Here is a 26,153-nt window from a genome sequence, read left to right on the forward strand (position 1 = left end):
AAGCGTTCAAGGGAAGAAGAAAACAATGTCCAGAAGATCAACATTCCCAAGTCGTTTGGTGAAATGACGTTATCAAAATCGTTCTGAGCTGGGTGAATTATCGCTTTTCTCCGATATCGAATCATAGCCTCCGAGATTAGTTAATCATATGCAAATACAGTAAAAGAGTACATCGAGTAATGTCCTGCATTTGGCATGATATGGCATATTTCATAAGCTTTATACACATCAACTGTGTACATAGGAGGTTGACATAAAACGGGAATCATTCTGATGCTGGGTCATATACAATATGTGAAGTGTAATCCACATGTCTTCATTCAGTTAAACTATCATAATTGTCCATTCATGCGTTCACATGAGCGCTTATTGACCAGGCATACCTGCTCGGAGATTGTCGTATTCTGTTCATATCGGTATGATCAGTTGAAATGTCTGCCCCGTACGGTACAACCTTATTTTTCACTCACTACTTCTAGGGTAATTCAGTTCATTTTGCTTTTGTTGCAATTGGCCAAATTCATGTCTAACAGTACTGACCAGACTTAGACCACTGTCTGCAGGTTTATCAGCATCAAGTTCCCAGAACATCGCGCCGCCTAAACCTTCTCCATTGACGTATCTGGCTTTTTGATGAGCAATGGCAGGGGTGTCGTAACTGATAAGCAGTCGCTTATGGCTGAGGACAAAGTTGGGGATCAGCATGTGCTGTATAACATACTGGTGCAACTCATATCGGTCGTAGCTGATACAGACAGCTGGAATCGATTCTCAAGCAAGGATTGATTGTCATATAGGGATTGTTACAAGTTTAATCGAACACTCACGGGTCATAGCTGTAAGAAGCGCCAAGACGAGGATCGTTGATTTCCTGAGCGCCAGGTTGCGGAAGAGCTTTGTAATCCCACATTCCAGCTTCCCATGATCCTTCACCGGTACCTGTTGCAAAATCGTAAGCTATAGATCTGAGACTAACATGTATAAACCTCAGCTCACCTTGGTACGGAAGACCAATTCCATCTGTGTTAGCGAAAGCTCGACCATAAAGCGGCATTCCTGCCAAAAAGTCAGAATATAACAATCAAGGCTACAAAGCTCATGCAGCTCACCGATAACAAGTTTACTCCGATCAATACCTTGCAGGTTATAGAATCTTACAGCTTTGTCAACGGAATTTGCTTCGGGGTTGTCTGCATAAAGATTGGCTTGATGACCAGCTACTTGATCCCAGGAACCGGCAAACTACAATATCCGTTGTCAGCTGTGGCTACTCTGAACGTTATGACTAACTTACATCGTATGCCTACGAAACAATGTTCACACAATCCGGTCAGTCTGATTATTTTTTGCGAGATGGGTCTATGGCTTACCATTAAATTCCAGAAGTCCAATGACTGTGATATTCTATATTAGCCATAAAGCTTGAGCAAAAAGGAGAGATTCAATAGACTTACCGCATCCATATCCTTGGCTCTTAGAATCTTCATGTTTTCCATACCACATGGAGCGGCAACGGACAACTCATACTGGGTTGCAGGTTGTTGGTTATTATGCGCAAGTTGGACAAGCCCGGCTCGAAGTTCAGCAAGCAAAGCTACATATGCTTCAGCTTCGGCTGATGTTTTAGGATATTCGTAATCGATCTAAGGGAGGCAAAGATACGAATATCAGCACCTGACCGCCTTTTCTGCAATCAGAGAATGGTATGATAGCTTACATCCAGGCTATATAAAGAACAAATTATAGCATCAACTAGATACATTGAAAATATGGGGTTGAATAGCTTACCCATCTATTCCGAGGTCTTGTACAAGTTTGACTGCACTGTCGACAAACGTTTTCCGCCAGGAATGATGAATGATATTGACGAAGTTCTGATGAAAATCACCATCGTCAGCTATTGGCCCCTGTGTCTTATGTTACCCAGATGATTGCTTACTGAAGAATATGTCCATCCTCCAATGGAAAGCAATACTTTTAGATTCCTATGCAAGCAGTCGTATCAGCTATGATGACGCAAGGGGCGTACTGTCTATCAGTATGAGCAAGCAAGCGTACCTGTTGCTCTTCTTCAACAAGTAGATGGCTTTAAAGCATCCGTAAAGATTTGTTCCAGGCTCATCCCATTTATCTCCATCAAAGTGGATCTACGAGATGGAAGGTTTTTTGTTAGTATACGGAATATGTATCTATACCATAGAAATGACTGATCACCTCAACATCGGCCCAAGAATCACTCAGAACAACTTCTCCAGAATCTTTATTGATATTTGCGAAAGCATAATTGATATGGGTCAAATCGTTGACAGGAATTTGTTGAGGAAAATACTTTCTGCCGTAGATACCCCTAATCCGTTTATATACAGTTCAGCGCTATACTTTATTGCTATTTGATGAGGAACCGCGATTGACTCACCAGTTGACCTATATTGTAGGAAATTCGGAGTTTATGTTAGAATATTAACGTTGGCTCAGGTTATCAAACTAGGATAGTGAGGGGGAATAGAGAAAGGTAGATACGACCGAGGGTAGGGAAGCGAAAGGAAGGAAGCGACAAGGTGAGGAGAGCAAGAGACCGAAAGTAGAGATATACGGGGTAAAAGCGAGTGTGGCTGAGGGTACTGAGGGCGACGACAAATGGATAGATGAAGAGGTCCAAGCACGAATTGATGGATGGATAACACAACTTACAAAGTAGCCTACAACCCTCTTACCACCTGGTGCAGCAGATCCTTGACCGTAATTCTGGAAATTATCGTATCCCTGTGGTGGAGGTGGTGGTGGTTGCTGCATGTAAGGTTGTTGTTGTTGATAACTCATAGCACCTTGATTATAATTTGTATTTGAATCAGATTTACCGAAATGTTTGTCAATGAAATTACCTAAACCCATTATATATAGACTACTGATGATAGCTCCTAAAGCTAAGACTATGGGAATTGTTAGTAAGAATCTTGATTTCTTGCTGGGAGGTGATGAAGGGATGTTTTGGATTGTTTTTGCTTCTTGATCGTCGCTTGAATTACCTCTTGAGGACATAAAGTAAAACCAAGATGTAATGAATCAAATGACTTGTTTTGAGATACCAGGAATGACAAGGATCAAGATCTATGTCTTCTTCTGGCTGTCAATCTGTCTGGATGGTCGATTATCACTAGTTCAGGTAGATCATGGATTGGCGGTTGACAGCAAGACTGGAATGATATATAATGCGGTGAAGAGTGAAATAGTTGGAACAAGGATCAACGCAAAAACGACGTAATCTGGTTTCTTGCTTTAATTTTTGGCGAGATTAGAGGTATGTGCATGTGGGGCACCGAATACTTGGTGAGTAAATTACGCGTTTGACGCTTGACCGACCGGTCAATCAACAGTCCTTTTTTGTTCACCAAAATATATCATCTTCTTCCATTATGCCAACTGAACAAAGAACGTACAAACTTAGCTTGGTGAACGTATTTCATCTACGGCCATAGAAACTAGAAAACACCGCCTCTCGTCCGTTCGGCGCAGTATAAGCTAGTTGTCGCCCTGTCAGTACCAAGGCGGGGGACCACTTGGGAATCCCGGGTGCTGTAGTTTTCGTTTTGCTTTGATTTGCATCTTTCGTCCTTTTGGAATGAATGCCCAGCTTTTAGATTGCAAGTAAATGTTACTGTCAATCACTATGATATATCGCACGATAAAAAGATGGTCATTTATACTATAGAATTGTGCTGATCCGGTGTGCTCTTGATGGGGGCTTTATTGATTGGTCATAGCCGGTCACATATTTCATGTCATCCCTCAATTTGCATAAGCTAAGCAAAGCGATTGGACTGATTCTTTGAATTGTCCTTTTTGTTCGTGTATCTGACTTCAGCAAATTCTTCACAAGCTGCTGTTTGTACACTTCAACAGCATATCTCTTACTCAGAAAACTTGAATTCACCACTCGACAATTGATTTGTGCTGGTAACGTTATCGCTCAATGGACTGATGCATATGGAAGTGATTTCGTGTTCTTCCCGGACCCAATTATCAAGATGGCCGAATTGAACCGATGTAACAATTTTGACGACTCTCAACCTCGGTTCGTTTTAGGTCAATCTTCAACATCTTTCTTCAACACCTCATGTATAGACTTTTTAGGTTTAGTTGGGGATTTAGCTGCATTCAAAACTCGATACCCTGCTGAGAATGCTCAAATCGTTGTACAATCCTCCGTCGGGAATCTCACCCATTGCAATTTGAGCTCTCGCTCACTCTGGTACACTCCTAGAGTGTCTTCGATGAGCTGACATTTCATGGCTGACTTGAGTTATCCTACAATTGTAGATACCATCATGCCCCTTATATTCGGATGAGATATTCAATAGACCGAACTTTGTATATTTTTCTTCTAATAGATGGAATGCACGGAAACGTGGTTCCTGACGGCCTTCTCTTTGCTTGATTGCCCTTTTATTTGTAGTACATACCTCTCACGGTCGGACGTCTTCTCTGCGTTACCAATCCTTCGGACCCCGGAAAACGGATTTTACGGTACTGTAGCTGAATTATTTCTGTTTGGTTTAAACAGAGATGTCTCAAAGATATCCACGAGGTTTTGAGCGGCTTGATTTCAAAAACAACGTTAACGGGACAGCTGATAAATTTAGCCCCTGAATTTCCGTTATTTATCTGGTAGATCCCGATTAGTGCCTGAAGATTACATGCTTCCCGTATGGTTGTGGTTGTCATCACAATATTTAACAAAACAATAAAACAAAATGCAAGCAGGCAGCCAAATTATCAGACGATAACAACATGATACACATTTCAAGCCAATCATCACTACGTTGACAATAAGTAAAAATAACTATTTTTCGAGGTACGTGCTTTACTTTTTTCTCGTTGATGGCTTGTGTCATACTCGCAACGCTTCTATGTCATCAGTAAAGGCTTTTCATCAAGTCTCGAAGACCCTAAAGCATGAACCGACTTTTCTGTAGCCACTTGACGCCCAATCTTGACGGTCCGGAAAACAAAAGAAAACAGCAACACAATTTGTTATTGAGCATGGGTACAACTTATCAATATAAATACATGAACATCGAGATCTCAGAGGTAGATCTTCTTTCCCACTCTTTGCATTCAGTCTTTTTCTCTCATTGACATTCTGTAGCTGCTATAATATTTCACGTCACTTGTAAAGGGATAAAACAGTAAATAAAATGGTTGCTATCAAATTATTCTTTTCGCTTGTCGCTGTAACTTCATTGTTATCGGTTGATGCTAAATCTTATAAAGCTAGAATCAGCAAACGTGAAGTAGCTAATCACAATTCCGGTATTTTCGGTGCGAATGGTTCGGTCAAACCAGTCGATACTTCATCATCGACAACATCAGAAAAGAGACACATTATCGATGTACCAGTTCAAAAAAGGGAACCAACAGTAAAAGAAACCAATGGTGATAGACTCAAAAGAGGTTTGGCTCCTTTGCCACCTAAAAGACGTTATCAAAGTGGTGTTTTAAGTGACATTGGTAAGTCATATCATTCCATGTATGTTTGCAAGTGGTCTTTGAACTCACTCGTTTCTGTGTTATTCATTATCAGCTTCACGACAAGATCCAACATGTGTTGGTAACACGTAAGTACTAGCATACCACTATGCCCATATCCATGGTTAATCTAGTGCGCAATGTATGACTGACTTGGTCTCGTTGTTGTAAAATAGCAACGGACTACTCGAGATATTCACTACAGGTGGAACACAATTAGGTTATCTTTCAGCTATCTATGATGGTCAAAACTCTTACACATACACAACAAACATCGCGAATGCTTTGACAGTTTTTGCACCAGGATTAAATGTAACTGGACCTGGAAATCAAGCTCAAATTACAGCTATTAATGGTCCTGATCCAAATTTCCCTGCAATTGGTGCTGTTGAAGGTTCGGGGGGAGCCAACTTTAATTCCGGTCAAGTGGGTTATGCTTATTTATCTGGTAGTGGTCAAAGTAAGTCTAACTCATTCGATTGTCCATCCCTAAGTAATCTCATATTTGATTGCCCTGGTTCCAACGGATATTCTAATGCAAACTCAAGAAGAACGAGACTGACAATCGCCACCCGGTCCATTATTAGCTCCCCAAGGATCACCTCCCTCAACATCAGCTGGTAATTCAATTCAAGCTTTAGAATACAGTGGTGGTTCAGAAAGTACAATCTGGTCTTTAGATTGTGCAGGTAACGTTGCTGCTCAATGGACAAATGCTGACGGTTGTAAGTTAGCAATATCTAATTAGCCTAACAAATATTGATAAGACACGAAATTTTTCATACTATAGCTCAACCTGCAACATCGATCTTTTACGATGGAGCTGTAGATTTCCTTGGTCTCGTTGGTGATTTCGCTACATTCCAATCAACTTATCCTGGTGAGAACGCTCAAATTGTCGTAAGCAATTTTACCTATATCAAAGTTCATTTCGACGGGATTGCTTACCCTATGATCCCAGACCGTTAAATTTGTGCCAAACTAAAGACGACTCTTGAAGACATGACAGATAAGGTTCAAAAAATTGATTAAATGGGCTGTAGAGGACATTTGACCATAAAAAATAAAACAATGATTTGTGGACAATATATATGTATGTAGTTTTGAAAAGGACAATTTGACCGAATGAATAAAATGACAAAGACTTGGGGTTGATGATCTTGCTCTATTTCTGTCGTCTGCGCTCCGATTATTCGTCCCGCTCTGGTTTTGTCCTAAGCGTGTCAGGCTGCAACTTCGGATGCGTTGAGTGATGTTACGAAGATAACAAGTTTGCATTTGCGATAGAGAACATCCAAACCAACCAAATTATAGCATTCTCCCTCGAAATTGACCTCAAAAAATAGGCACAACATCGTATGACAAACCACCAGAGAAGATCAAAGCTTTTTGAATCCGTAAATGATACTAGAAGATCAAAACCCGCGCTGTGCTAAAAGCGGATCAAACAGACTTATAGATCTGTCATGTAACTCTGTATATATTGAATTTGACCGACTATACTTGTTTCAGATCCTCAGTCATCTATCAGATTGCCGCAAATATTGATGATCCATAACAAATTGTAAGCTGTGCAGATTTGTGACCACTATTATTGTTATTGATGTCGAACCGACCTACTAAGGTTACAAGTTCTATTTTCAGTACACTGTACATGTGATGATGTAGATCAGGGCCGTCTTTTGATACCGCGTAATCATTATAAAAGGGTAAAACACGCATATGCACACGCAAAATTACATACGTGTATGTATAAATTATGTACTCTTTTACCGTCTGTATGGTGATCATTTTAGACAATCAGCGCTACAAAGGTTTATTTGGTTCCCTATTTGGATTGAACCCTGAACCCCAATACCATAAGGCGCATACGTACAGTTAGAGTATTTCCGTCTTATACGCTCCGCAAAATGTGTAAACACACTTAATCTACGATGAACAAAACAGTCGCCATCTCAAGATAATTATAGATTCCATCATCTATGTATCGATTAAAATCATATCGCATAGATTTCTTTATAGATTGTACTCTCATTGCATGCATATATAAATAGATTGTAGACGAAAAGAAACAAGAAAATACCCCTCCTTTGAAAAGAACATCATTTTAAGCACGTAGTCAAGAACATCGACAAGCCTGGTTTATCAACCTCCACTATCTGCATATAATCGATCGTTTTGACGTCTTGGCAGAAAGAATCACTTTTAGAACTCGCAATATCTGAAATCAAGCTATAGCAAGTACGAGGATATCTGTCAAAGTAGCTGAGAATCAACCTCTGAATATATATCATAGGAAAGTACATTCACACTAGTATAAAATTGTTGGAATCATAGCAAAATCATATCAAGCGATCAAAGCTTAAATACAATATATATCGATTCATTCAAAAATGTCAACTTTAACAACATCCCTATTGTTTCTATCCGCTGTAATATCTTATTCAACTATAACGGTATCAGCCGTATCGGTATCATCAATAGTATCGCAATATGGTTTGACAAACTCATACAATTTCACTTTCCCGGATCAAACTCTAAACAGTGCAGATGCGAATACATGGATAAATAATCAATGGACTTTATATAATAAGAAAGGTGTTGATTGGGGTAATTCTGATTTGTGAGTTTCCCGGTGTCTGACTAAGCAACCTATATTCTATGAACGAGTAGATTATGCTACTTTGGGAATCTTGTTGACGTTTCTCCTTGCCTTTGGGTTTACAGAGTGTTTTCACCTGATCCATCAACATCCTCTTCCACAATAGTAAGAAGACAAGAATCGTCAACTTCTTCAAGCAAGAGTAGTACGAAAAGCAAAACTTCATCAGCATCAACTTCAAGTACGACTGGGACTGGAACCAGCACGAGTACCGCAACAACATCAGTTTCATCACCTTTATCAACTGCTTTAAATGGTCAACCACCTGCATTGAGAGTTGAATATCCAAAAGGGTCATATAGTAAAAAAACTGGTGGTACACAATTCTATGCAAATCCACTGACTTCGTCAAATGCAAAAGTTGCTTCTTCTTCAGGTAATTCAACTACTTCTGGTCAATATGAAAGAATGATGTTGAGTTATGACGTTTGGTTCCCTACCGGTTACGCGTAAGTCGAGTCTGGATGTCATAACACTTCTGAACATAGTATGATTGATCTGTAGAAGGCGAAGGCTTATATTGTGAAATTTGATGATTCTTAGCTGGAATCAAGGAGGTAAATTACCTGGATTAAGAGGTGGTCCAGATGCGAGAGGTTGTTCAGGTGGTAATGAGACAGACGGTACTACTTGTTTCAGTACGAGGTTGATGTGGAGATCAGGTGGTGCAGGTGAAGGTGAGTTGCGGATTCCACAGTATTGAGCATATGATATTGACTGCTTCTTATTATATTGCCAGTCTACGCATATATACCGACATCTCAGAAAGGCTTCTGCTCTCAATCCCAAGTAACTTGTAACTCAGATTACGGAACATCTTTAGCTAGAGGATCTTTCTCATTCGTTACTGGACAATGGCAAACTATACAACTATTAGTTGTATTAAATGAAGTCGGTACCGCTAATGGAATCGTAGAGTCAGTATCTTGGCTTTCTCCTTTTCATCCCTGTAGGAATCGAATATCTCAACTAACGACTATTTATGCTTGATGAACAGATTGTGGTATAACGGTATACAAGCTTTACAATTCCAGAATTTAGTGTTAAGAACATCATCAAATTTAAATTCAGTCGGTGGACTGTTCTTCTCGACTTTCTTCGGTGGTGATGATCAAAGTTGGGCAACTCCAACAGATCAATTCACTTATTATAGGAATATACAACTATTTGCTGGAGCAGGTCAAAGTAATTTAACAGGTGCTAAAGCAACTAAATCTTCAGCTTATCTAAATACGAATTTAGGTGTATGGAGTATCTTAGGTGCTGTAATGATGGGTTTGATAGGTATGTCGGTATTATAGTTCATTCGACTTCGGATATCGAACATGACCAGAAAGGAGATAAAGGAGGGATACATGTTGGCACGACCCACAAGGGGAGGCTGTTCGGCCTCAATGTTTTTTGTTTGTTTGTCATAGTTGATACGCATATACATAGATGTACGATAGAACGATAGATTAGTTGAAACGGACAATGTTACGAATTGCTTGTACTTCTTGGGCTGCTAACCGATTCGAAATGAGTCTAGCGGAAGATTACTATGTGCAGTGAATTCTTCACGCATTGTTTGAGGACTTTATCAGCTCGTATTTCATGTTGCACGGAGGCAATCAGTATCTCAATCGCTGTTGGGTATATCGAATCACTATCGAATTCTCGCTGGTATTGGATTGCATACAACTGTATGATATCATGAAGTGAACTGTATAAATAACAAGTTTGAATATTTGATTACTTGTGAGCCCTAAGCGAAACACCTCTCCCTATTTAATTGATCTCTAAAGAACAGATTGAAGGTGGGAAAGACGTATTATAACAGGCATTCTTTTCCTTTTCTATCTTACCAGACGCCATTAAATTGTTTTCACTCGTGGTATTTTTGTGTAGAAGAGTGCAATTATGGTATAAGTCTGGAATTTTATGTGTGAAGAAAAGGAAAAAAAAAAAGAAGAATGAAGAGAGAATCAAAATAAACTTTTGAAGATAAGTAAGTGGACCTGCAGGTAACATCACTAACGCAGGTGGGGGTGACAATGATAAAGCACGCGGGACGAATTGGAGGAAGATGTATGCCACGTCATTTCCCTTCTTTTTGATCCCGTCATCTCACTTAAACTATTCTATTGGCTGCAGCTCCCATAAAAACCGTCGCTTCTGTAGAGAGAATATAGTTTCGCCACATTGGGTCTCGCCGGCATTTCGCTATTCCCGATAAAATCTGCTTCAGTATGTAGGAACTACTTTACCACCTTCACTGCATACCACCACACCCCACAGTCTTACTGTTACTGCATACCGCCTCACTCTACCAAACCCCTTGCTCACCATCGTATTGGCGTTGGAGTCTATCAACAAATTTCAGTAAAAATAGTCTCTCACTTGCTCCTTCTCCTTCTTCATCCTTCAAGTCATACCTGTAAGTTATTATTCACGGAGGTTGTTAGGAGGATGTTATGCTGATCTAGAACGCTATTATCGCATTTTTCTTTTTTCAACATCAATCAATATTCAATATCAACGCTTATATCATCACAACAAACCTATAATACTCACTTGGATCAATGAATCCCATCTTATCGCTCTTCATCTAATTATCATCTTCATCTTACCGTTCTCAACATCTGTGGACCATCACAACTTGCGTGTTTTGCATACTGAATATTTGTTGGTTATCGTTAAACAAACGGAAATATTGGAATAAATAGAAAATCACCAAAAATCAGTCAAAATGGCCGACGTTGAGATGTCTTCTGCTCCTGTAGCTCGATCTAGTGGGTATCATAGTTTAATATCATTCAAGAAGAATCATGTTGGATTATGGAAACAGGAGGGGAAAATAGAGAAACGATTACCAATATATGGAGTAGCAGTAGAGTTATTAGCAGATCAGGCAGATCATGGAAATAGTGGAGGATATATTGGTTGGTTTGGTTGATGGAATGGAAATACTGATAAAATGCTCTTGTCTGTCGTTATAGACCTCCGATACGGTCAAAACAAAGGACGACCAACCACCGTCATCCCAAAGACTGTTAAACCATCTCACAAAAAAGGTGTTAAAACGTGAGTTCGGTCATCTTTAATAATCAGCCTGTGCCTCCTATCAGCCCACTTTGCGACCTATCAAATGTTCCATCGATATTATGGCTCTCAAAAAAATGATTAACAACTGATCTTGTATGTCATTGCACCATCAGCGAGAAAAAGACTTTCGTCAAATCAGTTATCCGAGAAGTTGCCGGTTTCTCACCATACGAGAAACGAGTTATGGAATTGTTAAGAAACTCCAAAGATAAGAAAGCTAAGAAACTCACCAAAAAGAGAGTAAGTCGAGTTCCTCTCTTTCCATATCACTCAAGCACTACCGGCAACAAAGAAATAAACGATATATCACAATAATCAGAATAATCAGAATAGACTGAATTCGATCACTAATTTGCATATCCTTTTTCTTTCCCCTTGTACAGCTCGGTACCCTCCTCAGATCCAAGAGAAAGATTGAAGAACTCTCTAACGTTATCCAAGAACAAAGACGAGCCGGTCACTAAATTATTCTCTAAGAAATCGTATATTTTGATTCTTTAGAAAATAGTTTTGGATGATTTTATGCATTTAGGGATGTCTGATACAGCAAAAAACTGCTTTTCAAAGAGCCTTCGAATACAAGCGGAATGCGGGACAACTGATAGCACCGATGTTCGTAACTTATTGCTTGCCTTTGAGAATTCGTCGTCCAGAGGAGCAGGAAATTGAAGACCAATCGAAGGATCAATGCAAGGAAGCTGTCGCAAAATACTCTAGTCGTCCTTGTAAGCAAGATAAGAATGAGGACGTTGGAAGAGTAGTTACAAAGGGCGTTAATTAGCATCACAAAATGGAATCTTAGGCCGTTTTGTATCAGACGCAGTTCAGATCGCATAGAATTTGCGGCTTGTCAAATGACATTGATTGAATCCTAACATTTTGGCATCTTCCAATTTTATGCGAATAAGGGTATAATGAGCTGATTGACAACAGCGGTGTATATGCTGAAAATATAATATTGTACGATAGTATGTGTATGTATAGGTGTATGAAATATGGTTAATCCGAATCCTTTGCTTAAACTTCCTCCACCAAGATATCCCCATCCTAATCCGATAAGCCTTGTCATTTTGCTTTATGATATAAAATATACACTGATCGACTAAACTCTCATCCAAACGTTATTCCTAGTTTCTTTATTTTCAGTTTTCCTCCTTTGTTCTTCATGACGAGCTGCATCCAAAGCTTCATCTTTTGAACCATCATGTCCAGCTTGAGCTCTTTCTTTCATATTTGACCAACCTTCCCATATACCACCTCTCAAATGGTTACCACGATGTCTCCAACCAAACTGTGAAAGAACGAAATGATCGAGATACATAATCAATCAGTCATCTGTCCGAAGCCAATAGTAATTTCTTGGAAAGATTAAGAGAGGGAGAAAGAATAAATTGATGACGGAAACATTGAGAAGGGTAGTAATATGTAGTAGGATGGGATCAAAACTCACTTTAACAATACCCGTTATAACACCTAAACCCATACCTACACCTATACCAGGAGCAGCGAAAAAAGCTAATCCACTACCTAAAGTACCTAATAATCCACCTCCTATAGCAGCTACAGCAGCACCAGCAGCAGCATATTTAGCATAACGTATTAATCTTTTAATTATATATTTTATAGCATATCTTGCTGTTGTTAAAGCACTGCGTGTAGTTAAAGATGCAGGTACGACAGCAGCTTGTGAACCTAAAGCTAAATATTCTAAATTAACTTTAGCTTTATGTAATCTTGATGATTTTGGATTATCTGAAGGTGGTTGTGGTTGAGAAGATGAACTTGACGATGAGGACATCTTGACGAATGGAGAAATTGCAATTGGGTCTTCACTGTCTTCTTTCCAATGAAGTCGCTGAGTCATTAATTGATTGATTCGATTTCGCCAGGCTAGACTTGTTAGTTATGAATGTGAACTTACTTCCAATTGTGATGAATTAGGTATCAAGAGGAATTTACTGCCTGTTCGATTATATCAGAGTCGAATCAATATTTCCAGGTTGAAATTATTCCAGTAAACCTAACTCACCTTTCTTGCACCTGAAAAAATAACGACGTAATGACGTCAATAATGGTGGCAAGTCAAGTAAGTAACCTCCTTCTATAATCAGCAGAATTATGGAACAAGACCAAAGCTATTCTACTTCAAACATGGCTTAAAAAGATTGAATCTTAAGCATCCTACTCGCATCATCATCATCAATGTTAGCAGTGTTCCTGCTGATGCAGAACTGCTCTATAACCCAAAGCTTTAAATGGCAATTCAGCGAGGGTGATTTCTTCGATACCACCAGATACCATGAGGAACGGGATTTGTGATTCGTGTAGTTTTGCATGGAAATTTTTGTTTAGCTACAGGTATATAATATAGATTTGTCCATTTTATATGATAATATGATACATGTTGTCATTCTTCTGCCTTTTTCCGATTCCCTTCTTCTCTCACACTTTTCTTTTTTACCATTGTCGAGTCTAACCAGATTATTTCATTGCGGTGTTCTTATCACCTGCAGCTGGTTTCTCTTCAGCTGCTTTTTGTTGTTGATCATCTTTATTATCTCCTCCTTGATTATCTTTTGATTCTTCTTTGTCATCATTTCCTTTGTCCTTGTCATCTTTTTCTTCATCCTTTTTATCATCATCTCCTTCTTGTTCCTTCTTATCGTCTTCTTTTGATTCATCACCATCTTCTTCCGATTTATCTTTATTTTGTTCTTGATCTTCATTTCCTTTGTTATCATTTGTTGATGTACCTGCATTTTGTTCATTTGCTTTCTTCTTACCTTGATCAGATTCAGATTCACCTTTTGATCTTTCTTTTTTAGATGATTTCATATCATTTGGTGAATCATTCTTTTGTTTTTCTTCTTTTTCATCTTGTTCTTTTTGTTTTTTCTCTTTTTCTTCTTGTTCCTTTTTTTCTTTTTCTTCAGCTTCTTTAGCTTCTTGTTCTTCTCTTTCAATATTTCTCAATTTCAAGAAACTTTCTTCAGACTCTTCAACTTTGATTGGTCCAGTTGTTTTACCTTCAACTTTGTTTATTTTAGCAGTTGATCCTTCACTTGGGTAGTTCTTCTCTTTAACTTTATCTAATCGTTTCAAAGCAGATGTTCTGTCTGTTGTATGTCTTAAATGTGGTGAATTTACATCTGTAATAGCTCCTGCACCTGCTCCATAGATTGAAGTGCCAACTAATGTACCGATAATTGAAAATCCTACAATAATTGAAAGGTAAAATCGATAAGTTGAATACCAACTTGTAGCTAATAGTATAAAAGAAGTAAGCTTTGGTTCGCATGAATCGCGTAGTCAAACATCCGAAGGCAAACTCACTCCATCCAGCGATAGTAGCTCTCTGATCCAAAAACCACATTCCGGTGAAACCGAACCACTGAGCAGCTAAAGCGATACCATGACCAGCTAACAATGTTGGCCAAGCAGCTAATACAGGAACAATACCAAGGAATAATCTTGAATATCCTTGTTCACCACCCAATTTAGCAAATTCCATACCCCAGTGTAATGCACCTAAGAACGATAGGATAATTGCCCCATAGGTGATTTGGATATGTTCCAAGGTGTGTAAATATTGTAAACATGTTGTAAGATCTAATCCAGCAGGAGACTCTCCACCAGCTGCGACGCGATTTTCAATATCAGTAGTAGTTTTCACAAAATATCGGAAAAATATGAGACCGTAACTTACCAGCAGCAGCTAAAGAAGCTTCTCTTGCAAGAGCAACAATGGAAACCGATGTACCAAGATATGGTATTGTACCGGCAAGACCTGACGATGATGAAAATTTGTTAGAGATAAGTCAAATATAGTCAAAAGTTTCGATCAAGCTGCAGGACCCGTTCAAAAAAGGACTCACCAGTATATAAGACAGGCTTGGGTACAGAAGTGAACATTCCTTTGGTGATAGAGAACTAAAATCATAAAGTCGATCACCAATTAGTATTCAAGATTGGATGAGAGTGAATGATTCACTACTTACGAAATCATCTTTTATACTTCCATGAGCTGAACCTTGAGCAGACATTTCTCTAGCACCTAAACCTGAAGCTTGAGGTGATGAACCTGAAATGAGACTTGCGAAATCTCTTGTCATACCTCGAAGCTGTCATTTTCGTTGTTAGCATCCGTCCATCAATCTTAATTAGAAAAAAAGAGCCGCTGATAGCCGGTTCATGAGAGATTTCAAACTCCCCTTGACTTACCTCAGCAGCTGCACCAGGAGTAGAATTTTGATCTTCTCTATTATGTGATTTTCCTGCTGTTTCTGGGTCAGGACCTGGATTTGGTCCTTTCGAACCTGGATTGACTTTATCTTTATTATCACCTGAACTTGTTGAATAAAATTTGATTCCTTTTCCTCGTAATTGTGGGAACAATGCTTGAGCAACCGTCAATTGAGTGGTATTAGCATTTGTAGAGGGTCTAGATAAATTTGTAGGTAAAGGTGAAGGTTTAGGTCTTATAGGTAATAAGAAGGCTCCCTTTCGGGATAAATTCAACGTTCGATTCATTTTTGATGCTACTGTTGCTGCTGGATTGTAATATTTATTAGAGGTGAATACAAGGTAATGCTAAGTTAATGATCAGATATATGTAGAACAGAACAGAGATCTCTTTCGTGATCACTATTGTACAGTATATCGATGACTTTGACTTGAACACCTCTTTTGTCCTGGATGATGTAGCTTGCGGGTATTATGATGTTATCTCTTCTTTTTAGCGGACTTTGGAATTTGACGTCATTTTACACATTCTATGATGTTTTCGGCTTACTCCGCATTCCTCGCTAAATATGATGCGTGATGGTATGTCACCAATCGGGCCGAGTGAGTGAAATAGCAAGACAAAGTGAAGTCACATGCATACATTGGTACTTGATGAAGCATACAACAAGATTATGTGGTCAATATGCGAAAGCAGTGATAGGTAATGATGTGGATAAATTACACAAGTAGACCCTTCCGCTCTAGGAAGCCGTTTCTGTAAGAGTAACAATCTCGAATCAGCAGACCGCTACGTTATTCAGCAAAGATGTACCAACCTGATTTGCTCAGTAAGTGATCGCTCCTCGGAGGAAGTTTTGAGACTATCGATGTACACATTCAGGTTCTTCTGTGCGAGTTCCTATAGCAGATCAAATTGTCAGTCGAGAAAGTTACAGAGACTTATCATCAGTAGAAAGCTTTGTTGGCCCTGTTTTACGGTAGCGAACAATGACTGACTCACTAAATTTGTTAATTCCACTTCTAACTGTACAGCGATAGTCTTCTGCCACCCTTGATGTCTATCACATTTCCTTCTACCTCTTAAACAAATTCCAGAATCTGTATCAGTCTCAGTTCCCAGACAATTGCTAGCATCATCATTGTTGCCATCTGTTTTGGAAGTTTGATCTTGCTCTGAATCAGGAAGATTCATTATATCATGATCATCTAAAATCAATTTCTGATTCCATCCACAAGGTTTATCTTCTTTATTTCCTCCATTCACTCCTGAACTATATTTCTTTTTCTTTCCTTTTTTACGTTCGGCGAGCTCTTCTTCTTCTTCAACGATATTTATCACTAGAGGTAAATTTTCAGACTTGTCAATGGTCAAACGTAGGATTTCTTGTCTTTTCATAACTAATTTCATTAATTCTTCAACTTTTTCCAATTGTTTTTGCAAGTCAGCCAACTGTTCAGACGCATTGTTCGTCGTCGTTATCCTGGAAGACTTGCACCTGGTCTTTGTATCATCACCATGTTGTTCAACTTGAATACTTAGTTCGGGTTTAGGGTATGAAATAAAAGTTTTAGCTAATTGTTTGAGGGTATTCTTGTTGCTCAGTGCCGCAAGTAAGGCCTGCGAGTGTTGGTATGCGCATGAAGATGAACAGAATCTATCAAAGACGGTAATCACATTAGCATATTGTACACTATACGATCATGGGGTCTAACGGTTTGGCTCACTTAGATGATGATCCACCAAGAGCTTTTTTACATCCTTCCCTCTTACAGAGTTGTTTCCAGACGGTCTTTTGGTGTGTAGCTAAAACAAAACAGTTGAATAAGTTATGTCGGTGAAATCTAGAGCGCTTTCGGTGATGTACAACAACGACTCACTCCTTTCACAGGTCTTACAAATATAGGCATCTACAGCTTCGACCATATCATCGGTCAAACCGATACATTTTGGGTGGAACCAATTATCACAACTTTCACATCCCACCATTGTTATATCATCATCTTCATCTTCGTAAGGCTTACGACATACACAGTAGATAGCGTTTTTATCAGGTGACGGATTGGGTGAATTCATCATTGATAAAGACCTTGTTGGTGTTGTAGGTATAGGTGAATCATCCTAAAAGTTTATGTCAGACAGGACAAATGAATTATATGATAATTTCAAGTTCAAGCAGAGCTTACCGAAGAGCTTATGGTTGAGAGGGGCTTAGATACAGCTTTCAACTCTTCGACCTATGTGCGTACTCATTTTGTTAGTGACCGACCATAGGTACGACTATGTTCTTGCAGAAGTCATTTACGAACCTTTGTTTTCCCCTTTGGCCTACCTACGCTTTTCTTCACGATAGCTGTTCCAGATCCGGATGAGACGGGCGTAGAGGATTTCTTACTACCTGGCACAGGTCCACGCTTTTTCCCGGTTGCTGTTGAATTCTTCTTTAGAGGTTTAGGCGTAGCAGTTGTAGACGGTGGAGAAAGAGCAATCAGTCGAGTAGGAGAAGAAGGTGCAGTAGGAGTCTCCTTGCTTTTCTCTTTAGGCTCTTCAACTTGTATCTCTTCATCAGCTTGGTCCACTTCAGCTATACCATCTATTTCCATTTCTCCTTCTTCGTCTCCGACGGAATTAACCATCTCTTGCTCTATAGCAGCGAATTCTACAGACTCGCTACTAATCACTTCTTGTACTCCGTCGACGTCCTTCTTATCCTCTTCCACGTGCACCTCCGCTTCTGCTTCCACAGAGGCAGTCTTAGCTTGTACATCAGTATTCTGTTTGTCTTCCTCTAGCATAATTTCATCATTGGGTTTATCGGCACCTTCCTTGACTTCCGTGTACTGCATTTGAAGTCCATCTTCTTGTGCTTGACCTTCGCCCTCATTCACTCTAAGGGCACTCATAAACGGCTGTTGATTCTCCGTTATAGTATTTTCTGGCGTTTGAATTTCGACCACCTTTACTATCGGAGCATTCTCTGGTGACTGCTTGCCTTCGATGAGAGTTTCTTCTGTTGCAGATTGATCGAGCTGTAGATCTTCTTCTTTCTGAGACATTGCTGCTTCTCCCTTCACGGAAAGTGGGTTTTTGTCTATAGGTAGTTGAGTTGTGGCAGGATCGAGTTCTTCTATTTGTTCCGTGGTGATGTCCTCCTTTATCAGATCTTTAGGTTCTTTCTCATTTCCAATACTCTGTTCAGCTAAAGATTCACTTGTAGAGGAATTATCGAAAGGTGTTTCGGCAGCATGTATCGGACCAATAGAAGCTGGTGGTAAGATGTTTGAAGTGTCAGTAGGAGGAATGGGAGGTGATGCTATAGGGTATATGGTATTTGGTGAAGCAACTCCCGTTTGATCAGTTAAATGGTGCTTTTCCTGATTTGACAACGACGGACTCTGACTTTGGGGTGATATGGGCTGGTCGTTGTTCGAATCATCATTTGCGATTCGATCTTCAGTCTTCTCTTCATGGTTCACAAGATCACTGTTCACAACATGATCAGGTTCAAGTGACTCTACCGGTTCCTCCCTGTCCTTCACCGCTTCTTGGGTTTCCTCTGATATAATAGCTTCTTCTACTATGCGTAACGGATTGATATCTTCCACTTCGTGGTGAGACTCTGATGCTTCTTCAACGATAACTTGATCCGTCTTCGCTGATTTATCCCCTAACACGACATTTTCACTTGTCTCTATTTCCATAGGTGATTGAGTTTCCAGTTCAGCTTTTTGCTGTTCAAAAGTTACACTAATATCTGGATCAATGAGTTGCTGCTGATTGTCTTCATTATGATTAGATGTTGACTCCTCTTCGTCAGATTCCGATGATAGTACTATTTCCTCATATTTTTTTTCGACTATCACATCGTTTCTAGCCAAATCTAAAGTATTTTGCTCTTCTATCTCTCCTTGGACATTAGGTGGGACAGGTCCATTGTCAGGCTGAGAATCTGTGATGGTACTTCGTATCCTCTTTTCTGGAGATCTAGACTTTGAACCTCTTGGTCTTCCTCTGGGTCTACCTGTACCTCTATTGCTGCTAGCACTACTACTACCTCTTTTGGTTGGTGAAGTTGATCTTGAAGCTGATCTTGAAGCAGAAGTGATTGTTCTGCCTCTACCTCTAGGTCTTGATTTAGAGCTTGGTATTGATACAGAGTCCAATCTTCCTTTAGGTACCTTAGCTTTGGACGTTGATGAAGAGGAAGCTGAAGAAGATGATGGTCGAGGAAAAGTCGAAGACGAAGGTAAAGGAATTGATCTTTGAGGAGGTGATATTACATCTAATGGATCTACTGAAGATTCGCGACCTGAGTCATACTGGTTGCTGACATCCAGGTGTCTCCCCATAGTACAATGATAGCTTTCTACACCTTTATTGTAGATCCTTCAATCAAATTTCCTTTCGATAAGATAAGATTAATGTCAGAAGAGGTCATGCATTTATTATTGTCAACACGAAAGTGGATGTCGTACACGGAGATTAGCATATACCCGCTTTCCGTCCGGTCAAAGGAGGTTACGTAACTTAGCAGACCCAAAATCATCCTGTCAAATTTATTTCGTCATAAACTCAACATGCTTCTAGCGCAGGATATTTACTGTATACATACTGGAAGGACCTACTAGGACAAAAGGAGGGCTTTCGATTAGTACAATACAGCTAAAGGAAGTCTAGTGTATTCTATTGTGTTATTCAAACTGATCTCCAGACACGGATCAACGAGGAAGAAACAATTCTTGTCGTCAACGTCGCATTGTTCGCTTTTTCATGTCGTTTCGGATTTATAGATGATCACCATTGTTCTGTTGCTAGTTGACTTGGTATACATGAGTGGTTGGTCTGAACAGTCTTTCTGCATATATTCGTTTGCTGCACCATCACTGACAAAGTACATCAAATGATCTCGAACAAATTTAGCTGTAAGATCCTTAATCAAGCAGTGACTCCGGTTGCTTTTGCGACGCGTATAACTTTTTTCTTTTTGGTTTATTTATATTTGGAATTCAGGGATTAAAGTTGGAACAGTGAGGATAAAAGGCTTATTGTTTCAGGCACATTCCTTCTTTTCACTCCTTAACTTCTCCCAACACGCAGTTTTCGCGGTTCAACTGACAATAAACATTTATTGATCACTTTTGGTAGCTTGGCACATAAAGCATCATCAATAAATCTTTTGGCGTATAATTGTTCGCACAAATGCACAATACATGCACGCACAGCATACACAGATCATTTTCTGTTTCTTTGACAACATTGAATTATGCATTTCTTACATTTCAACTTATTCTTTTTTGTTCTTCTTTTTCTTTTACCTTATTCTAGCCTTCAATCTAGGTTATATATATTTCAGCAATCTATCTTCCTTTTCTCCTTCATCTTTTCGCTTCCATTTCAATCTTCTACTTCGTTCTTTCGATCAAGACGACAACCTAACAACCATATTTCGGCTCAGTCAGATATACAGTGCAGTGCGCTAAGTGAGCACCATTTTCACCTTCCGCCCTTATTTACTGTTTGAAGAGAATGATTGTTCTCCTAGATACCACCTTCCCGTGTTGGATGAAGCCTGTTCCAAGAGCACAAGCTGATTTTCCTCTTAAATTGGAATAGTATATAAAGAGCTATTCACCTTCATTTAATTAGTCGTCATTTTTCATCAACTTCCTAATTTCGACCCATTTTATCAGGGAAATTATAGGTTGAGCCTATAGTGGATTATAATCATTAAACCCAAACACATATATTCATTCGACTTCAAGAGAAAAGATCAACATTCGATATGTCAATCAAATCTGCTATCTTCACTTCTTTGCTTGCAGCAAGTGGTGCTCTCGCTCATGCTCAACTCGCTTGGCCATACCCTTTACATAGTCCTCTCAATCCTGCTACACCAGAAGCTATCAAAGGTATGTCACATACCTCCTTATCTTCCTTAACATAACTTTAGCGTCTGAGCTGACGTGGTTGCTGTAAATCAGATTACTCTATGACAAGTCCATTGGTTAGTGATGGTACATATCCTTGTAAGGGGTTCATCAACAACCCTTCATCCGGTATGGGATCCGTCGCCACATATTCAGCTGGTCAAACTATGAACTATACCATTGCAGGTACAGCTATACATGCTGGTGGATCATGTCAAATCTCAATGTCATATGATGATGGAGCAACATGGAATGTCATTTATTCAGTAGTTGGTGGATGTTTAGTTGACGGAATGACAAGTACAATAACTATACCTAAAGATGCACCATCAGGAGAAGCTCTTTTCGCTTGGGGTTGGTTTAACAGATTAGGTAATAGAGAAATGTACCACAATTGCGCATCAGTAACGATTACAGATGGTGGATCCGGTTTCAACGATATCGATTACCCTACACCTTTCGTCGCCAACGCTGGTGTCAACCAATGTGCTACTATCGAAAATATTGATGTAGTTTTCCCATACCCCGGTAAAAACGTTCATTATGGTGGAAGTTACGCTTCAACTAAACCTACTACTCCGGCTGGTTTCACAGGCTCAAATTGTGTAGGTCCAGGTGCCACCGAAAACACATCTGGTTCTTCTCAGCCGTCAACCGCTTCTACTACTTCAAAAGCTGCTTCAAGTGCTGCTGCCGCTTCTTCAGCTACTTCAGCTTCGGCTCCGACGACATCTGCCTACAACGACAATAGTAAATCTTCGATCACCTCAGCTTCCGTCGCTCAACCTACCGATGTAGAATATTCGTTATCAGTTAGTCCAACAGGTGCATCTCTCACTGGAGTCAACGATGCTGCCAATCCTTCTTCAGCTTCAACTTCTGCTCAAGCCGCTACCACTTCTACCGCTTCTTCAGGTAAAGGAAAAACATGCAAACGATCAAGAAAGAGATCATCTAATGGAACGATTGACGAAATTAGTAGAAGAAACCATCAACGATTAATTAGAAGACCAAGATCAAGTACAGGTCGTGTAGCTGCTAGCAAAGCTGAACATATCTCTCATCAAAGAAGAAGAGGAACCGGTAGAGTAGCTGCTTTACCAGCTACTCATAACATATAAGCCGGAAATAGATACTCTAGAAAGATGAAACAAGAAGAAGGAATGGGAATATTTTAGGTTGATCTTCGAAAAGATGTTTCATCTTATTCGATTGTAGAACAATTATTGATCGCTCTTTCATAGGGGTTACACAAAAGGCTGCTGTGCAGCTAACATGTTTTCATGCAGGTCATTTAAAGGGTTTACTTGTTATGAAATGACATATGTCATATTTCAGTATATCAGCTGACCCGATCCGGCTTCAATGGCCTAACTGATGTCCCTTTTTTCAGTCCCAGGATACAGCTGCTTACCAACCCAGTGAAATTGCTCGAGTTGATCGTACTCCGCTCCCCTCGAATTGGCATCCTTTTGTCGGTAATTTACTTTCGATTAAGAAAGATTGATCTGAATCTGAAACCGTGAGAACATCAAAGGTAGGGATGATCGACGAGACCAAGACCTTTCAGATATGACAACCAGCTGATCAGTCAAGAAATCATCCTTTATAGAGGTCCGTGCGCTGAGAATAGCTAATTGTCGTACATCCACCATCATATATCCAAGACATCTTCAAATTTTTTCGAGGTCGAACCCCAAATCATTAGATCAAAATCAGTGAAAAGTTGACTCAAGATGACGGTACTGAATGTCAAAATGAAAAAGTAAGTTGAGAAATGCAATTTTGGTACTCTTCCATGAACTTTGAAAAGGTATATAAACCCTCTATTTTTCGAATTCTATCTTTTTTCATTTCTCTTTCTTTCTTCATCTTGCTCCTTTTCTTCACAAAGGAATCATATATCTTTAGATATTCCCTAATACAACTTTCTTCTTCAAGTCTTTATTTTATTGATTTGATTCTACTTTATTGAATATGGATCAATTACCTATTGTAGGAGGTATGCTCTCTAGCCTCTCGGGTACTTTATCTGAAAATACTCCTTCTATTCATGCTGGTGGTAAAAGAATGATTGGTTATTTCGTGAGTAAACTCATTCATGTACTGTCTCCTCTTCATCCAGTGTCCTTCCCTTTCTCTCCTTCTCCTCTTCCTTGTCCTCTTCCTTCTCCAGCTCCAAAGCGCATCTCATTCTTCCCACTTCCCTACTCCCTCTTCCAGTACTCACTCACCCTTTGTACAAGAGCTATAAGCTAATGTCATCAACATTGTCACGTATGCTGGTAGACCAACTGGTGAGTGTGACTATGACCCGTCTCCTCTCCCCATACCATATAACCAAAGGCCCTCTTCCCTTCCCTTCCTATCCTTTTGTTCCCCTTCCTCTTCGCCCTCACTTGCTCACGACTGACAGCTGACGTGACTCTCTAACTCACGAAAGGGAAACCTCACACTTCCCTCCTTCTATGATCCCTGTTGATGAGCTCACTCATCTCAATTATGCTTTCGCCAAAGTCAATAAGGAGACCGGTGAAGTCACCTTAAGTGACCCTCATACTGATACAGAAGTGAGTATACTTGATCCTTTTTGATGAATCTTAAGGATGTGCAATCACTCTTATGACCCTACTCCGTTTTTCTCTATGTACATCGCTAATTTTTAAACTAATCAATCATGAATACATCAGGTTCACTTCAAACCTCACTCATCAGATGAAGAGGTAAACCCTGAACAAGCAGGTCACAACCTTTTCGGTTGCTTAGGTGCTTTATACTTGATGAAAAAACATAACCGGTAAGTACAATCAAGTTACAACAGCTTCTATTCGTTGCCTCAATCCGCTGATATGCTTTTCTGTAGAAACCTTAAAGTCATGCTATCAATCGGTGGAGCCACTTTCTCTACTGTAGGTACCAGAGTTTACACGGAATCTGGTATGTTTAACTAATCTTCCCATAGGCTTTCGAAAATATCGAGTTCATTCATTGGAGAAACTCCTTCGTCCAAACTGCGGTCAAGCTCGTTGAAGATCTTGGACTTGATGGGTAAGTATTTTTTCACCTTACTATATATGTGGGACGCGAGACATAAGCTGACGCTATGCATCCATCCGCCTAATAGACTTGATGTAAGTTCCTGTATCAGAGTTACGATTATATGTTGCATGTATTGACATGCTGGGACAATTCCAGATCGATTTCGAGTTCCCTAAGAACGAACAACAAGCCGGATATTACGCTCAGCTCATCCATGCACTCCGTCTCGATCTCGATGAACTTGCCAGAAGAGTACATCAACCCAAAGGTCAATATCTCTTATCTATAGCCGCTCCTTGCGGTGAAGACAAGATGAAGATCATGCAAAACAAAATCAAAGATATGGATCATGTAAGTTGTTCTTTTCCTTTAGCTTACTCGTTGACTGATCCATCCTTCTTTGCTAGAACTTGGACTTCTGGAATTTGATGGTAAGCGTCTTCAAGTCTTCCCAAGAATCGCAACAGCTGACTGACCTCTACGTTATTAGGCATATGATGTAAGTCGCACCACATCTGGTCTATTCCGCTTAAAATTCACTAAGCCTGGTTTCGTTGACTTCAGTTTGCTGGCTCTTGGAGTAAAGTCACCGATCATCAAGCTAATCTCTTCGGAACTGGATCTCAAGATCTTTCAGTCGACAAAGCTGTGAAATTCTACCAAAATCATGGTGTAAATTCTTCAAAATTAGTCATTGGTAAGTACTGGTGTATCACCTACCAGTTGTTGGTCTGTTACTGAATAGGTTCGAAAGGTATGCCCTTATATGGTCGAACCTTCGAACACACCCATGGTATGGGTAAACCTTTCAACGGTATGTACCTATCTCGAGATCCTGGAGCGAGCGAGATCATACTGATTGTGAGAACCATCATCCAGGTTCAAAAACTATTCCATACATGTCTTTACCTCCCCATGACGCCAAAGTACACAACGACACCCATCTCGGAGCTTCTTACTGTTATGATGCGTAAGTTCAGCCAAGTTTCTTGTTATCATGCATGAAGGGTCCGTCTGCTGAAGCTACCGTGTAGTCAAAAGAAAGAGTTGATCAGTTACGATACTCCTCAAATCGCCAAAGAGAAAACCGAATATATCGAAAAGCACAACCTCGGTGGTGCCATGTTCTGGGAACTTGCTGGTGACAAAGCCCATAATAATGCTGACAGTCTTGTCAAGATTGTTAAAGGAAAAATCGGTAATTTAGAAAAGAGACAAGACGAGCTCAAATACCCCAACTCTAGTGAGTACTCACATTGTATCCGCAGTTACCTTCTTGCTGATTCGCATCCTTTTCATAGAGTACGACAACTTGAAAGGCGGTATGTCTGGCCAATAAGTCCCTGTCCAATGTGTTTCACGCCACCAAAAACGGAATAAAGTGAAAATATGATTAGGTATTATGGGCACTCTGTCTCGCTCCTTTTGTCCCTTGTTGAGTCTTTCATAGTCTCTGAATACAGTCAGCTACTTATATTAACGATTCTTTCGTCAAAAGAATGTTATGTCATGTGAATTACAAGGTACACCGTTTTTGGCAGACTGACAGCTTGCACTTTCTGTTAATTGCACTACTATTATTGTATTACGGCCTGCACCGGGGATGTCGGTACACGCCGCCAAATTGCTTCATCTGCAGAAATGAAGTTCGTTCGTTCAGCTGCACAGCCAA

The 26,153-nt window shown here is 39.8% G+C and overlaps 9 protein-coding genes across 9 annotated transcripts; 5 read left to right on the top strand and 4 right to left on the bottom strand.

Moving 5' to 3' along the window:
* Positions 1–366: 366 nt before the first annotated feature.
* L201_005448 (uncharacterized protein) lies at positions 367–3,039 on the bottom strand (the record flags this gene model as incomplete). Its single annotated transcript, XM_066221178.1, has 15 exons — positions 367–404; positions 471–679; positions 828–939; positions 997–1,056; positions 1,110–1,242; positions 1,295–1,303; positions 1,371–1,394; positions 1,455–1,643; positions 1,718–1,724; positions 1,789–1,874; positions 1,940–1,985; positions 2,059–2,147; positions 2,215–2,347; positions 2,417–2,424; positions 2,692–3,039. The coding sequence occupies 15 exons, from the start codon at positions 3,037–3,039 to the stop codon at positions 367–369; spliced, it is 1,491 nt and encodes a 496-aa protein (XP_066077275.1).
* Positions 3,040–5,195: 2,156 nt separating this feature from the next.
* L201_005449 (uncharacterized protein) lies at positions 5,196–6,511 on the top strand (the record flags this gene model as incomplete). Its single annotated transcript, XM_066221179.1, has 6 exons — positions 5,196–5,508; positions 5,582–5,615; positions 5,703–5,986; positions 6,114–6,251; positions 6,317–6,426; positions 6,488–6,511. The coding sequence occupies 6 exons, from the start codon at positions 5,196–5,198 to the stop codon at positions 6,509–6,511; spliced, it is 903 nt and encodes a 300-aa protein (XP_066077276.1).
* Positions 6,512–7,919: 1,408 nt separating this feature from the next.
* Positions 7,920–9,489, top strand: L201_005450 (uncharacterized protein; the record flags this gene model as incomplete). The annotated part of the gene is made up of 5 exons (XM_066221180.1): positions 7,920–8,149; positions 8,254–8,637; positions 8,732–8,865; positions 8,928–9,105; positions 9,186–9,489. 5 exons carry the CDS (start codon positions 7,920–7,922, stop codon positions 9,487–9,489), a joined length of 1,230 nt encoding a protein of 409 aa, XP_066077277.1.
* A 1,427-nt stretch (positions 9,490–10,916) lies between these two features.
* L201_005451 (uncharacterized protein) lies at positions 10,917–11,736 on the top strand (the record flags this gene model as incomplete). The annotated part of the gene is made up of 4 exons (XM_066221181.1): positions 10,917–10,959; positions 11,167–11,251; positions 11,386–11,512; positions 11,656–11,736. The coding sequence occupies 4 exons, from the start codon at positions 10,917–10,919 to the stop codon at positions 11,734–11,736; spliced, it is 336 nt and encodes a 111-aa protein (XP_066077278.1).
* A 638-nt stretch (positions 11,737–12,374) lies between these two features.
* On the bottom strand, positions 12,375–13,070 carry L201_005452 (uncharacterized protein; the record flags this gene model as incomplete). The annotated part of the gene is made up of 2 exons (XM_066221182.1): positions 12,375–12,563; positions 12,723–13,070. The coding sequence occupies 2 exons, from the start codon at positions 13,068–13,070 to the stop codon at positions 12,375–12,377; spliced, it is 537 nt and encodes a 178-aa protein (XP_066077279.1).
* A 683-nt stretch (positions 13,071–13,753) lies between these two features.
* On the bottom strand, positions 13,754–15,802 carry L201_005453 (uncharacterized protein; the record flags this gene model as incomplete). Its single annotated transcript, XM_066221183.1, has 7 exons — positions 13,754–14,001; positions 14,056–14,535; positions 14,606–14,908; positions 14,979–15,059; positions 15,148–15,202; positions 15,271–15,393; positions 15,494–15,802. The coding sequence occupies 7 exons, from the start codon at positions 15,800–15,802 to the stop codon at positions 13,754–13,756; spliced, it is 1,599 nt and encodes a 532-aa protein (XP_066077280.1).
* Positions 15,803–16,313: 511 nt separating this feature from the next.
* Positions 16,314–19,864, bottom strand: L201_005454 (uncharacterized protein; the record flags this gene model as incomplete). The annotated part of the gene is made up of 6 exons (XM_066221184.1): positions 16,314–16,415; positions 16,518–17,172; positions 17,243–17,321; positions 17,396–17,636; positions 17,702–17,752; positions 17,825–19,864. 6 exons carry the CDS (start codon positions 19,862–19,864, stop codon positions 16,314–16,316), a joined length of 3,168 nt encoding a protein of 1,055 aa, XP_066077281.1.
* Positions 19,865–21,297: 1,433 nt separating this feature from the next.
* Positions 21,298–22,563, top strand: L201_005455 (uncharacterized protein; the record flags this gene model as incomplete). The annotated part of the gene is made up of 2 exons (XM_066221185.1): positions 21,298–21,424; positions 21,497–22,563. 2 exons carry the CDS (start codon positions 21,298–21,300, stop codon positions 22,561–22,563), a joined length of 1,194 nt encoding a protein of 397 aa, XP_066077282.1.
* An 856-nt stretch (positions 22,564–23,419) lies between these two features.
* On the top strand, positions 23,420–25,820 carry L201_005456 (uncharacterized protein; the record flags this gene model as incomplete). Its single annotated transcript, XM_066221186.1, has 15 exons — positions 23,420–23,527; positions 23,732–23,739; positions 23,886–24,012; positions 24,133–24,239; positions 24,306–24,351; positions 24,405–24,490; positions 24,567–24,573; positions 24,638–24,832; positions 24,889–24,912; positions 24,972–24,980; positions 25,046–25,178; positions 25,236–25,295; positions 25,361–25,451; positions 25,516–25,724; positions 25,783–25,820. 15 exons carry the CDS (start codon positions 23,420–23,422, stop codon positions 25,818–25,820), a joined length of 1,248 nt encoding a protein of 415 aa, XP_066077283.1.
* Positions 25,821–26,153: the final 333 nt, after the last annotated feature.

Source organism: Kwoniella dendrophila, chromosome 7 (genome assembly GCF_036810415.1).
Source record: "Kwoniella dendrophila CBS 6074 chromosome 7, complete sequence".
Lineage (NCBI taxonomy): Eukaryota > Fungi > Basidiomycota > Tremellomycetes > Tremellales > Cryptococcaceae > Kwoniella > Kwoniella dendrophila.